At 51.7% G+C, this 14,248-nt stretch overlaps 2 protein-coding genes and 1 pseudogene across 3 annotated transcripts in view; 1 reads left to right on the forward strand and 2 right to left on the reverse strand.

The window, feature by feature from the left end:
• Positions 1–9,036, forward strand: part of CRYBG2 (crystallin beta-gamma domain containing 2) — a 34,634-nt gene extending 25,598 nt beyond the window's left edge. Inside the window, exons 16-20 of one of the 2 annotated variants that reach the window (XM_015440253.4) lie at positions 1,259–1,398; positions 1,796–1,919; positions 6,284–6,442; positions 8,592–8,751; positions 8,859–9,036. In XM_015440253.4, the coding sequence (XP_015295739.3) occupies positions 1,259–1,398; positions 1,796–1,919; positions 6,284–6,442; positions 8,592–8,751; positions 8,859–8,947 (672 nt within the window). In that variant the 3' untranslated portion in view covers positions 8,948–9,036. The remainder of the gene's footprint in view (positions 1–1,258; positions 1,399–1,795; positions 1,920–6,283; positions 6,443–8,591; positions 8,752–8,858) is intronic. The other variant, XR_012423977.1, reaches the window with a different exon arrangement.
• Positions 2,978–3,560, reverse strand: LOC102142410 (large ribosomal subunit protein eL34-like; annotated as a pseudogene).
• A 1,378-nt stretch (positions 9,037–10,414) lies between the features above and the next one.
• Positions 10,415–13,000, reverse strand: CD52 (CD52 molecule). The gene is made up of 2 exons (XM_005544339.2): positions 12,890–13,000; positions 10,415–10,764 (listed from the first exon to the last, which is right to left on the reverse strand). The coding sequence occupies exons 1-2, from the start codon at positions 12,941–12,943 to the stop codon at positions 10,636–10,638; spliced, it is 183 nt and encodes a 60-aa protein (XP_005544396.1). The 5' UTR covers positions 12,944–13,000; the 3' UTR covers positions 10,415–10,635.
• Positions 13,001–14,248: the final 1,248 nt, after the last annotated feature.

The following is a 14,248-nucleotide window of genomic DNA, read 5'->3' on the forward strand; positions in this document are numbered from 1 at the left end:
ATCAGTATTATTGTTGTTATTGTTATCATGAAGATGAAAAGGAGAAATCTAGAATGAGGCCAGGTGCGGCGGCTTGTGCCTATAATTCTAGTACTTTGGGCCGTGCGTGTTGGCTCATGCCTGTAGTTCTAGCACTTTGGGAGGCCAAGGCGGGCAGATCATGAGGTCAGGAGTTCAAGACTAGCCTGGCCAACACGATGAAACCCCGTCTCTACAAAAATTAGCTGGGTATGGTGGCTCTTGCCTATAATCCCAGCTACTTGGGAGGCTGAAGCAGGAGAATTGCTTGAACTTTAAAGGTGGAGGTTACAGTGAGCTGAGATTACGCCACTGCACTCAAGCCTGGGTGACAGAGTGAGACTCCATCTCAAAAAAATTAAGTAAATAAATTATAGTACTTTGGGAGGCTAAGGCAGAAGGATCACTTGAGCCTAGGAGTTTGAGACCTGCCTGGGCAACATGGTGAGACCCTGTCTCTACAAAAAATTAGCTAGGCATGGTAGCAGAGTCCCAGCTACTCAGGAGGCTGAGGTGGGAGGATCACTTTAGCCCAGGAAGTTGAGGCTACAGTGAGCTGTGATTGCACCACTGCACTCCAGCCTGGGCAACAGAGCGAGACTCCGTCTCAAAAAAAAAAAAAAAAAATCTAGGCCGGGCGTGATGTAATTACAGGATTACTCCTGTAATCCTAGCACTTTGGTAGGCCAAGGTGGACAGATCACCTGAGGTCAGGAGTTCGAGACCAACCAGGCTAACATGGTGAAACCCCATCTCTACTAAAAGTACAAAAATTAGCCGAGCATTGTGGCACGTGCCTGTAATTGCAGCTACTCAGAAGGCTGAGGCAGAAGAATTGTTTGAACCCAGGAGGCGGAGGTTGCAATGAGCCAATATCGCGCCACTGTACTCTAGCCTGGGCAATAAGAGCAAGACTCCATCTCAAAAAAAAAAAAAAAAAAAAAAAAAAAAGCCCCAGGTTTCCATCCTGGCTCAGAGTGCCAGGTTAGTTCTGAGAAGTGCTATTTACCAGAGAGGAGCTTTGAGGGGGAAATTGGGGGCCCAGCCTGGCACTTACTGCCTCTGAGAATCGGGGGCACTCGGCTGCCAGCGTCCAAGAGTCGGTGGCCCTGCAGAACTGAGCTCAGGAGGGAAGAAGGCCTGACATACAGATCTGGGAGTCTGGGTGTCTGGGATTGTGGGACTGTGTCTGGGACTTGGGCTCTCAGAGCCTCACCCTTGTCTGTCTCCTGGGCCCCAGCACTTTTCAGAGCCTTCGATTTTCCTGTATGGACTCCAGTGCTTCGAGGGGAAGGAGATCGAGCTCAGCAGGGAGGTGCGGAGCCTGCAAGCCGAGGGCTTCAACAACCACGTGCTGTCCGTGCGGATCAAGGGGGGCGTGTGAGTGCTGAGGGGAGGCACGGGTGCGGGGGCTGCTGGTGGGGATGAGTCATGGCAAGACGGAGATCCTGGGGGTCTCTGGCCTCTTTCCCCTCCCCACTTTTGCCCCACTCCCCTCCAAGCCAGGAAGGAGGGAGAAGTGCAGACTGAGAAGGGTCACTGGCTCTCAGGGCTTAGACCTCAGCTTGGTGGGCTTCTCAGGATCCTACTTTACCCTGCAAACCCCAAATCTACTTCCCAGCCTCCCTCTCCGTCCTGGGAACCCTATTCCAGGCAGAGGAATCCCTGCATGAGAGAAGAGGAGGTGGAGAACGTTTTGACGTCTGTGTCTCCTCCTCTACCTGTCTGTCTGTGTGTCTGTGCTCTTCTCTGTGTCCCTGACACCTGCTGGGCCCAGTTGGGTGCTATGTGAACACAGTGACTTCCGGGGCCGCCAGTGGCTGGTGGGAAGCTGCGAGATCACCAACTGGCTGACCTACAGCGGCACCCAGAGGGTGGGCTCCCTCTACCCCATCAAGCAGGTGGGTAGCGTGGCTGGCGCTGAGCATGTCTGGGGCTGAGCGTGTCTGGGCAGGCCTTTCTGGATGAGTGTCTAGCTGTGTGTTTCCCAAACACAGCATTTGTGTACTTTTGTCACAATTTTTGCCACATCGTCATTCCTCTTGAGCCATTGTCTACTTAATATTTTTCTCTAGATTAACTCTCTTTTTAAAAGTCTTTTAATTAATTTTTATTTCTCAAAAAAGCTTTTTTTTTTCTTTTTTTTTTTTTTTGAGACAGAGTCTTGCTCTGTCACAAAGACTGGAGTGCTGTGGCAACATCTTGGCTCACTGCAACCTCCACCTCCCAGGTTTAAGTGATTCTTGTGCCTCAGCCTCCCAAGTAACTGGGACCACAGGCACGTGCCACCACGCTCAGCTAATTTTTGTATTTTTAGTAGAGGCAGGGTTTCACCATGTTGGTCAGGCTGGTCTCGAACTCCTGACCTCAAGTGATCCACCTGCCTCGGTGTCCCAATGTGCTGGGATTACAGACATGAGCCACCATGCCTAGCCCTTTTTTTTTTTTTTTTTTTAAGATGGAGTTTTGCTTTTGTTGCCCAGGTTGCAGGTTGGAGTGCAATGGCACAATCTCGGTTCACTGCAACCTCTACCTCCCAGGTTCAAGTGATTCTCCTACCTCATCCTCCCAAGTAGCTGGGATTACAAGCATGTGCTACCACAACTGGCTAATTTTGGGGGATTTTTTAGTTTTTGTTTTTTGTGTTTCGAGATGGAATCTCACACTGTTGCCTGGGCTGGAGTGCAATGGCATGATCTCGGCTCACTGCAACCTCTGCCCCCTGGGTTCAAGCAATTCTCCTGCCTCAGACTCCCAAGTAGCCGGGATTACAGGTGCCTACCACCATACCCGGCTAATTTTTTGTATTTTTAGTAGAAACAGGGTTTCACTGTGTTGGCCAGGTTGGTCTCAAACTCCTGATCTTGTGATCTGCCCACTTCAGCCTCCCAAAGTGCTAGGATTACAGGCATAAGCCACTGTGCCCAGCTAATTTTTGTATTTTTAGTAGAGATGGGTTTTCATCATGTTGGCCAGGCTGGTCTCGAACTCCTGACCTCAAGTGATCCACCTGCCTCGGCGTCCCAATGTGCTGGGATTACAGGCATGAACCACTGTGCCTAGCCCCAGCCCAATGTTTATTTAGCTTTCTGAGTCTGTGCTTGTGCCTTCAACACTTTCATAATGATTTTCAACTGCTGCGTAAGGCCAGCAGGCTTGATCCTGTCACAAACACATTTAGCACACATGGAACCGCCATAGGCCCTCCTGACATGTTTTTTGTTTGGGACAATCTCATAAGTACTTTAGAAACTCGCGGCATGAACCCCTTGAAGTCTGCCTGGGCACACGCCACAAGCAGATTTTGGTGCTTTCCCAACTTTGTTGGTATAAAGGTCAACAATTCTATTACCAGGGGCTCGGGACTGCCTAGTTTTGTTAGAGGCTGTACCATAGGAAAACCTATAACAACAATATGTCAAATGCTGGAACATTCTGAGTGTCTCTAGACAACATCCCCAGAAGAGGAAAAAGAAAAAAAAAATCACATTTTTTTTTTTGTAATTTTTTTTTTTAGTAGAGACGGGGTTTCACCGGGTTAGCCAGGATGGTCTCGATCTCCTGACCTCGTGATCCGCCCGTCTCGGCCTCCCAATGTGCTGGGATTACAGGCTTGAGCCACCGTGCCCAGCCTCACTTTTTTTTTTTACTTTACCCTTGTCGTAAGGAATGATATCTATAAAGTCATGAGTTTCATGTGTATATATGATTTTTTCTTTCTTTCTTTTTTTTTTTGAGATGGAGTCTCGCTCTATCGCCCAGGCTGGAGTGCAGTGGCACGATCTCAGCTCACTGCAAGCTCTGCCTCCCGGGTTCACGCTATGCTCCTACCTCAGCCTCCCGAGTAGCTGGGACTACAGGCGCCCGCCACCACGCATGGCTAATTTTTTTTGTATTTTTAGTAGAGATGGGGTTTCACCGTGTTAGCCAGGATGGTCTCAATTTCCTGACCTCATGATCCACCCGTCTTGGCCTCCCAAAGTGCTGGGATTACAGGCCTGAGCCACTGTGCCCGGCCTGATTTTTTTTAATAGACGTAATAAATACATTACCATTAATTTTTCAAAAATGAGTTATAGGCTGGGTGTGGGGGTCACGCCTGTAATTTCATCACTTTGGGAGGCTGAGGAGGGAGGGTTGCTTGAGCCCAGGAGTTCCAGACCAGCCTGGGCAAGATGGCAAGACCCCATGTTCCTCTACAAAAATTACAAAAGAAATGAGCTAGGTGTGATGGCCTGTGCTATAGTCCCAGCTACTTGGGAGGCTGAGGTGGGAGGATCACCTGAGCCCGGGAGTTTGAGGCTGCAGTGAGCCATGATGGCTCCACTGGCACTCCAGCCTGGGTGACAGAGTAAGACCCTGTCTCAAAAAAAAAAAAAAAGTTGGCCGGGCGCGGTGGCTCAAGCCTGTAATCCCAGCACTTTGGGAGGCTGAGACGGGCGGATCATGAGGTCAGGAGATTGAGACCATCCTGGCTAACACGGTGAAACCCCGTCTCTACTAAAAAATACAAACAACTAGCCGGGCGAGGTGGCGGGCGCCTGTAGTCCCAGCTACTCGGGAGGCTGAGGCAGGAGAATGGCGTGAACCCAGGAGGCGAAGCTTGCAGTGAGCTGAGATCCGGCCACTGCACTCCAGCCTGGGCAACAGAGCGAGACTCTGTTTCAAAAAAAAAAAGAAGTTGATCCACATGGGACTGAAAGTGATCTCATGGACCACCCACTGGTAGTTAGCATACCTCACCTGGGGAAGCACTGCCTGCATATGTTTCTGTACGTCCGTGCCTTCATGTCTGAACATCAGTATCGTTAATGCACATGTGCAGATAAATGGTAAGGCCATGGGCTGTGTGTGTATGTATGTGCGCTTGCATGTTCCCATTTGAGGGTATTTCTGTGCCCATCAGGTTGTGTCCATGCCTCTGTGTGCTCTGGTGATGACGTGTGTGTGTGTGTGTGTGTGTGTGTGTGTGTGTGTGTGTGTGTGTATCTGTGGGAGTACAGTCATTGTTTTATTTGTATTAATTAATTTATTTTTGAGACGGAGTCCTACTCTGTCACCCAGGCTGGAGTGCAGTGGCATGATCTCAGCTCACTGCAACCTTCATCTCCCGGGTTCAAGAGATTCTCCTGCCTCAGCCTCCCGAGTAGCTGGGAGTACAGGCGTGTGCCACCACACCCGGCTAATTTTTTTTGTATTTTTGGTAGAGACAAACATGTTTGCCATGTTGGCCAGGCTGATCTCGAACTCCTGACCTCAGGTGATCCACTCGCCTCGGCCTCCCAAAGTGCTGGGATTACAGGCGTGAGCCTCTGCGCCCGGCTGGGTGTACATTTATGACTGCGCATACTTGTACTTGTGACACCATTGACAGTGTGTGTATCTTTGTATAGGGATATTTGTATAGTCCTTGTATTCAAGACTCATAACATCATTGCTGGGAGAAATCTTGGAGATTATCTCCACCCCTCACATTTTACAGATGGGGAAATAAAGGCCCAGAGAAGTGGACACGGATTTGCTCTGCAATCTTGGGCAAGTACTGTACCTCCTTAGACCTTCGTTTCCTCATCTTTAAAATGAGGATAACATGTGTCATGGGTCTGTTTTGAGGACTGAAGATAATGTAGGTAAAACCCTTAGAACAGTGCTTGAGTGAGTCAGCTCTCAACAAATGTTAGCTGTGATTATTGTTACTACTATTATTACTTTCACTACCATCTAAGAGCTCCAGCTGATTTATGGCAGAGCCGTGTCTGATGTCTGACAGTCCAGTGTCCACCCTGTCAGGAACCCTCTTCAACACAGGTGTGTGTGCATTTCTTTCTGTAAGTATGTGTGCACATCTGTATGCCCACACACATCCATCCTTGTAGCAAGCAGAGCTGCCTGGTATGGAGTAGACTGCATGGATCTGTGGTTAGAACATCTGAGTTGGATGGCTGCGTGTATCCATGTGTCTGTGTCTTCTGTGAACTTCTTTGCCACCGTGTGGACCAGAGGTGTATCTGTCAGTTTGTCCCTCTGTACACATCTGTGGGTATCTCTACGACCACGAAACTGTGTGTGTGTGTGTGTGTGTGATACATGTGCTTTCCATATGTGTGTGTAAAAAAGCGTTGACTTAGAAACAGAGTCAAGGAAAGTTTGGGGACAGGAAGGAGGGCTTGGGAGCCTGATACTGGAGAGTCCGGAGTTGAGGGTATTGGGGGCCCAGGTCATCCCTCCCTGGCACCCCTGACTCTCAGCCTCTTTCTGCCACCAGCGCCGGGTTTATTTCCGCCTCTGGAATGCAGCACTGGGGGGATTCCTGGCAGTGCCGGACCATGTGGAGGACATGAAGGCAGGCCGTGTGGTGGTCTCCGACCCCCGAGCGGGAGGTAGCTGCATCTGGTACTACGAGGATGGGCTGCTGAAGAACCAGGTACTGATACAGGGGCTGGGACAGGGACACCCTGGCCCTAGGCATTTGTGGGTCCACGCTGAGGAGTCCGATCCCAATCGGAACACAGAGGGACGCACACAGAAGCCAGGACCCTGGGGAGGGGAGAGTGCAGACTGTGCCCCCTGGGCAAGTCATGCTCTTCTCTGGGCCTCAGTCTGCAAAAACAAGAGCAATGAACTGGGTGCTTCTAAGGGACCTCCCAGCTCTGATGCCTATGACAGAACTTGAGCCCTATTAATAATGGTAGATTTGGCCAGGCATGGTGGCTCATGCCTATAATCCCAACACTTTGGAAGGCCGAGGCAGGATGATTGCTTTGGACAGGAGAGGACAGGAGTTTGAGGCCAAAGAAAAAATTAACTGGGTGTAGCGGTGCATGCCTGTAGTCCCAGGTACTCAAGAGGCTGAGGTGGGAGGCTTGAGCCCAGGAGTTAGAGGCTGCAGTGAGCCAGGGTTGCGCCATTGCACTCCAGCCTTGGTAACAGCACAAGACCTGATCTCAAAAATAAATAAATAAATAAAAATAAAAATAAGAAAAAAGGTAGATTTACTCCACACACATTTCTTGAGCACCTACTATGTGCCAGGCTCTGTTCTAGATGCTGGGGATATAGCAGTTATAGACAGAATTAGCACCTACCTTCCTGAAGCTTACATCCTAGTGGGGAGAGATAGACAGAAATAACTTTTTTTTTTTTTTTGAGACGGAGTCTTGCTCTATCGCCCAGGCTGGAGTGCAGTGGCACGATCTCGGCTCACTGCAAGCTCCGCCTCCCGGGTTCACGCCATTCTCCTGCCTCAGCCTCCCGAGTAGCTGGGACTACAGGTGCCCGCCACCAGGCCTGGCTAAGTTTTTGTATTTTTAGTAGAGACGGGGTTTCACCATGTTAGCCAGGATGGTCTCGATCTCCTGACCTCGTGGTCCACCCGCCTCGGCCTCCCAAAGTGCTGGGATTACAGGCATGAGCCACTGCGCCCGGCCATACAGAAATAACTTAAATGGGCAGAATATCTTAGTGTCTTAGATGATGAAAGTTCAATAGAGGAAGATAAATCATGAAAGGAGAATAGGCCAGGCGCGGTGGCTCACGCCTGTAATCACAGCACTGTGAGAGGCTGAGTGAGGCAGGAGGATCTCTTGAGCTCAGGAGTTCAAGACCAGCCTGGGCAGCATAATAAGACGCCATCTCCACAAAAAGTAAAAACACTAGCCGGACATGGTGGCATGCACCTGTAGTCCCAGCTACTCAGGAGGCTGAGGTGGGAGGATTGCGTGAGCCCAGGAGATTGAGGCTGTGGTAAGCTATGATCACACCACCGCACACTAGCCTGGGCAACAGAGGGAGACTCTGTCTCAAAAAAAAGGGAGCATAGGAAGTATCAGGTATGATATGGGAGCCTTTCCTGAGAAGATGACATTTGAGGGAGGCAGCCGTGCAGATATCTGAGGGAAGAGTGTTCCAGGCAGAGAGAACAGCCAGTGCAAAGGCCCTAGGAAGGAACATGCCTGGGATTGCTCTGGGCTAGCAAGGCTAGCTGGGTGGCTAGAGTGAGTTGAGTGAGGGGGAGGTAGCAGGAGATGAGGCCAGAAAGGTTATGGGGACTGTAGGTATTTATAGACCATTGAGAGGTTTTGTCTTTTACTTAGAATGAGAGAGATGGCTGACCACGTGCCAGGCTCTGCACTGAGTTCTTCACACAAATGCCTCCTATAATCTTTAGTCTAGAGTAGCATGGGGCAGGTCTTTTTATATTCCCCATTTTACAGGTGAGGAAACCAGAGCACAGAGAGGTTAGGTAATTTGCTGAAAGTCACACAGCCAGTAAATGTGTAGAGATTTGTCTGATGCTAAAGCCTACGCTTTGAAAGCCAGTCATGGAAGGATTCCTGGAGGAGTTAATATTTTTCTTTCCAACCCTTTTATGTTTTCTCATGCTGAACCCTTGCAAAAGCCAGCATTTGGGGATTTCCATCCCCAAGGAAACTGAAGCTGAGGAGGATTAAGAGATTTGCCCAGGGCCACAGTCCCTAAGAGCCAGGATTTGGAGCAGATGTGTCAAGGGTTTCTTGGGTACAGTAGAGTCCCTGTGGGGAGGAACAATGCCTGATGACCTCCTGGGGCCTCAGATGGCCCCCACCATGAGCCTGCAGGTAATTGGACCCCCTAGCCCAGGCTCCAAGGTGGTGCTGTGGGCCGAGAGCCGCCTGCCGCGCCAGACGTGGAGCATCAGTGAATCCGGCCACATCTGCAGCCAGATGTTCGAAGGCCAGATCCTGGATGTGAAGGGTAAGGTGGGATGTACGGGGAAGAGGGCTCCTGAGGGGACTGAGAGCCATGGAGTCCCAGCTCTCTCTGACTATCTCCCTATCTTTTAATCCCCATCCCACCCCCAGGAGGCCGGGGCTACGACCGGGACCACGTGGTGCTATGGGAGCCGGATGAGGACAGGGCATCCCAGATCTGGACCATCCATGTGCTTTGAACCTTTTCACCTCAACCTCCAGCCCTGGAGGCTTTTGCTGGGATGAATGTTTTTATAGGGTTTTTGTTGTAACATAAGCTGTTTTCTAGTATGCTGCCAGGTACCCTTGTCTCTGTGCGCCTTGATATTTCGGGGTGGGGTGGGGATTTGTTCACCTGCCTTCTTCCCTGATGCTCAGGCTGGCTTCTTCCCTGAGGCTCAGGCTGACTTCTTCCCTCCTGGCTCCAGCTTTGGGGTTCAGCTGTTAGGTCTCCTTCTGCCATCAGAGGGCGCCCTGGGACCGGACTAACTGGGGAGTGTAGTCTTGCACGGCCACCCAAATGATGTGTTGTGAGAGCCGGGTCTGAGCCAGCCCTCGGCTGTGCGGGCACAGACACAAACTGAGCCTTTTGGTCCCTGTCCTTAGGGAACTCCCAGTCCCATAGAGGATCCTGACGGGTAGGGTGATGCATCCATGAGAAGGGAGGAAAGAAGTAGAGGGACTCACACAGCAGGAACGTCACCCCCCCAAAGGGGTGCAGGGCAGGCTGAGATGTCCCTCTGCACACATCAGGGACCTGCAGCTGAGTTGTCAGGGTGGGAAGGAGTTAGCCAGACTCCAGGAGGCAGAGATAAAGAATATTCTAGGGATGCATACAAGTCCAGGGTGAAAACGTGGAAGTTAGCGTGATGGGGGCGCCCTGGGCCAGGCATGGGAGATAAGTGTGAGCCACACCCTGAAGGGCTGTGCCTCCAGGGCTCTGCTGCACTCACCCCAACTCTGGTCTTAGAGAAGCCAGGACAGGGCGTCTGGGTCTTTAACCCACCTCAGAGAGGGCAGGACATAGAAGAGGGGGAGCTCCCTCTGTCCCTGGAGGTCCTCAAGGAAGAAGCCAAGGTGGGAGGGGCCCGTGGGGGGTGCCCTGGGGCTCCCTTCCATCTCTGCAGCACCCACCTCCCCCAAGCCCAGGAGGGTGGGAGTGGTCAGAGCAGCTGCTTGCCCTTCCTGCCTTCCCAGCCCCTGGGCCAGCATGGGAGGTAGACAGCCACCAGTCATCCTTCTCCAGCTCCAGATGCCTGTGGGGCTGGTTTGCTGGGGATCTAAAGACCATGTTGAGGGGTGTCCCTGGGTCTGGGGATCTCCCTGGATTTGTCATTCTGAAGATACCCAGGTAGTGGGGTAGAGGCTCTCTGAGCCTGGGATGTCCAGGGTAGTGGCATCTCTAGTACCATCATTCCCAAACACCCAGGGATGGGTGAAGCAAATGCAACTGCAGGGGTTGGTGAGGCTGCCAGGTTCTGGGCCTTGTCCCCGTAATGTGCTTCTGAGGGGAGGGGCCCTCAGCGTTGGAATTTAGGTCGGGAAGCTGGGGGCTGCTCCCTGGTGCCAACTTCCCTGCTGATGGGGGAATGGGAAGCTCCCTGGTGCTGCTGCACAGCTGGCTCTTGGGGCATAGGAATGGACAGTAACCGCACACAGGACCCCACTGCATGTACAAGGATAACTTTATTGACCCCCAGCTGGGCAGTACTTGGCCCCTACATCATTACCCCCCTATTTTGGCTGTTGCCACCATGGCACTGCCTGTCAAATTCTACAACCTGGTGATGTCTGGCATCAACCCCTCCCAAGGATGGAGGGGATTCTCTTGCGAGTGATGGTGGCAGCTGTTTCAGGGGGCACAGGGCTAAGGCTGAGACGTGTCACCTCAACTGAAGTAGAAGAGGTGGATTATGGCATTGGCCACGAAGAAAAGGAAACCGCCTCCACTCAAGTTGCTGGATGCTGAGGGGCTGCTTTGGCTGGTGGCGTTTTGGCTGGTGACTCCAGTTTGTATCTGCAGGAGGAGAAGTGGGATAAGCTCAGGGGACTTTATTATTTTATTTTATTTTATTTTATTTTATTTTTTGAGGCAGAGTCTCACTCTGTCACCCAGGCTGGACTGCAGTGGTGCGATCTCGGCTCACTGCATCCTCCACCTCCCGGGTTCAAGTGATTCTCCTGCCTCAGCCTCCTGAGTTGCTGGAACTATAGGCACATGCCACCACGCCTGGCTAATTTTTCTACTTTTAGTAGAGACGGGTTTTCACCATGTTGGTCAGGCTGGTCTCGAACTCCTGACCTGGTGATCCACCCGCCTTGGCCTCCCAAAGTGCGGGAATTACAGGTGTGAGCCACCATACCCAGCCCTCAGGGGACTTCTGAATCTCCTGTTTGTTATTTAAAGATGCAGCCCCCTTTCTACCCTCCCTGCCCTCCATCCCCCCACCTCCATAAAACAGTCCTCAGTTCTGTCCCATGTGACCACTACTTCTTCCACAAGGTCCTGTCAGGATGTTTGGCTGCTCCCTGCTTTGACACAGGCAGGGACAGAGGTGATCACTGCCCCTGCCCACCCCATTTCACAGAATCTTTCTGTTTTTTTGAGATAGAGTTTCGCTCTTTTGCCCAGGCTGGAGTGAAGTGGTGCGATCTCGGCTCACTGCTACCTCCACCCCCGGTTTCAAGCGATTCTCCTGCCTCAGCCTCCCGAGTAGCTGGGATTATAGGCGCCCACCATCATACCCAGCTAATTTTTTTCCCCCCCAAGACACAGTCTCTCTCTGTCGCCCAGGCTGGAGTGCAGTGGCGCGATCTCGGCTCACTGCAAGCTCCACCCCTGGATTCACACCATTCTCCTGCCTCAGCCTCCCAAGTAGCTGGGACTACAGGCACCCACCACCATGACTGACTAATTTTTTTTTGTATTTATGGTAGAGACAGGGTTTCACCGTGTTAGACGGGATGGTCTCAATCTCCTGACCTCGTGATCTGCCCGCCTCAGTCTCCCACAGTGCTGGGATTACAGGCATGAGCCACCGTGCCTGGCTCACCCAGCTAATTTTTGTATTTTTAGTAGAGACGAGATTTTGTCATGTTGGCCAGGCTGGTCTTGAACTCCTGACCTCAGGTGATCAGCCCACCTCGGCCTCCCAAAGTGTTGGGATTACAGGCGTGAGCCACCGTGCCCGGTCACAGAACCTTTCTTTTTACCTCTCCCCAGCCACCAGCCCCTCTGGCATAGAGGGAGACAGGAGCCCTGGCCCTTGACCTTCCTAGCCTGGCATAGGGCTTAGCTTCCCTGAGCCTCAGTTTCCTCTTCTGAGTGGGGAGAAGTTCATCACAGTAGTGAAGGTCACAAGAGCCCGGGCTGAGTGAGAAAGCACTTTGCAAAGCGTGGGTGGCTAGATGTGGGGTGGGGAAGTGGCCAGATGGTGATCAAGCTGTCCTTAATGCTTGATGGAGCTGCAACTAGAGCTGTTCTTGATGGAGATTAAGCTGGTTTTGATGGTGATCAAGCTGTCCTTGATCAAGAACTTGATGTCCGGTCTCCTGTACTGACTCCCCTCTGGGCACCTGGGATGCTACCAAAGCTGCCTCCTGGAATAGCAGTCGCTTTTGAGACTCCCAATTATTTCTGAAGTGGGAGAGTCCTGTCTTCTTTGCATTCCTGAACATCCAGGCTTCTCTCTGGCAGGGGAGTGGGGGTTGGAGTGTCCCCTGTCACCTCCAGAACCACAGCAGGCTCCACTTGGACATCTGGCCTCTCCCCAAAGGACCATCTCCCCAGACTCCCTGTGGGCCGATGTCTTCCTCACTTAGGGTTGTCTTCCCAAGTCTCTTAATTCTCTATTATTCCACAGCACCCCTTGGGTGCCCCAATGCTCCTGGCACCCTGTAAGTGCTCCCCAGCTTGAATACAGGTTTCTATCAGGGCAGCCTGCAAGCAGTCCAGCTCCAGCCAGAAGAACTGGAAAGCTGGGCGGCCAGGCCCGCTGTGTCCCTGATTTTCCTGTTGGAGTCCATCTGCTGTGCTCTCAGGAGAGAAGGCTGGGTCTCTGGGAGCTCACATCCTGTATGCCCTCCCTCCATGCCAAGCAACTTTGGGGAGTCCTGGCAGTGGTGCCAGGGGTTGCTCTTACCTGTACCATAACCAGGAGGCTGATGGTGAGTAAGAGGAAGAGGAAGCGCTTCATTTTGGTAGGATCTTGGCTGTCTTGGTAGCAGCTTTTTAGGTGATCTCAGGGCTGTCTGGAGGCTTCTTTTGGCTTGGCTGCTTTTGAACCAGGAGGCAGGGGAGGCGGGGTGAGGCAGGGAGAGGAAGGACGGCCTACAAGGTGGAGGAGGGGTGTGGCTTCCTTTCTGCAGATCTGGGGTTGGATAATACCAGGCCCTAGGTTCTAAGGCCCTGGCTGAGGGAGCAGGCTAGATCCTAGGAGATAGGAGAGAGGTCAATCCAGAGGCAACGGTGGGAGTAAGTAGGGCCCGAGGCTTGGAGTCATGCATCCTGCAGGCTGAATCCTGGTCTAATCACTGACCAACTCTGAGACCCTGGGCCAGAAACTCTACCTCTCTGACCGTTTAACAAAAGAACTGCCGGATTACATGTAATAATAACCAATTTTAAAAGAGCCAGCACATAGCAAATAGTCATAAATGAGTTTGTTGCTTAAAGAAGATAGGGGCAGGGTATAGGAGCTCAAGGAGAAAGGCTGGGATAGATTTAGGTTTCAAGGGAAGGTTGTAGATGGGCTGCAGGTTCTGAATGAAAGCTTGGGAAATATTTAGATTGTAGAGGGGATGGTAGAGTTCTGTGAAAGTGCTGGAGATGAGGAATCGGGAAGCCTGGTTTTAGTTGGGCTTTCTCTCTCTAGGCCTCAGTTCCTCATTTCAAGGAACTGGGAAGACTGAAATAGATTATTTCTGAAGTTTAAGACCTTGCGTTTTGTTTTGTTGTTGTTGTTGTTGGGGTTTTTGTTGTTGTTGTTGTTGCTTTTAGACAGAGTTTTGCTCTGTGCAGTGGCACGATCTCGGCTTACTGCAACCTCCACCTCCTCGATTCAAGCAATTATCCTGCCTTAGCTTCCTGAATCGCTGGGACTGCAGGTGTGTGCCACCACGCCTGGCTACTTTTTTGTATTTGTGTGTGTGTGTGTGTGGAGACGGGGTTTCACCATGTTGGCTAGGCTGGTCTCAAATGCCTGACCTCAAGTGATCCGCCTGCCTCAGCCTCCCAAAGTGCTGGGATTACAGGCATGAGCCACCGCGCCCAGTCAAGACCTAGCATTTTGTGGTTTGGGTAGAGAAAGTAGCAAGCAGATGGGTTGTTTGTATTAGCTGAGGATGAGTGAGGGGAGTGAGGGAAGGGACAAGCGGGTGACTAAGCTGTGGTGGAAGGGGACTGGGGTGAGGGAGTGGCTGTGAGGGCCCAGGGAGGGGTGGGCGGATGAGAGGAATCCCAAAGCTGGCCTGGACAGTGCTCCATGCTTTATGCATTCCCT

This window comes from Macaca fascicularis, chromosome 1, assembly GCF_037993035.2.
Source record: "Macaca fascicularis isolate 582-1 chromosome 1, T2T-MFA8v1.1".
Classification (NCBI taxonomy): domain Eukaryota; kingdom Metazoa; phylum Chordata; class Mammalia; order Primates; family Cercopithecidae; genus Macaca; species Macaca fascicularis.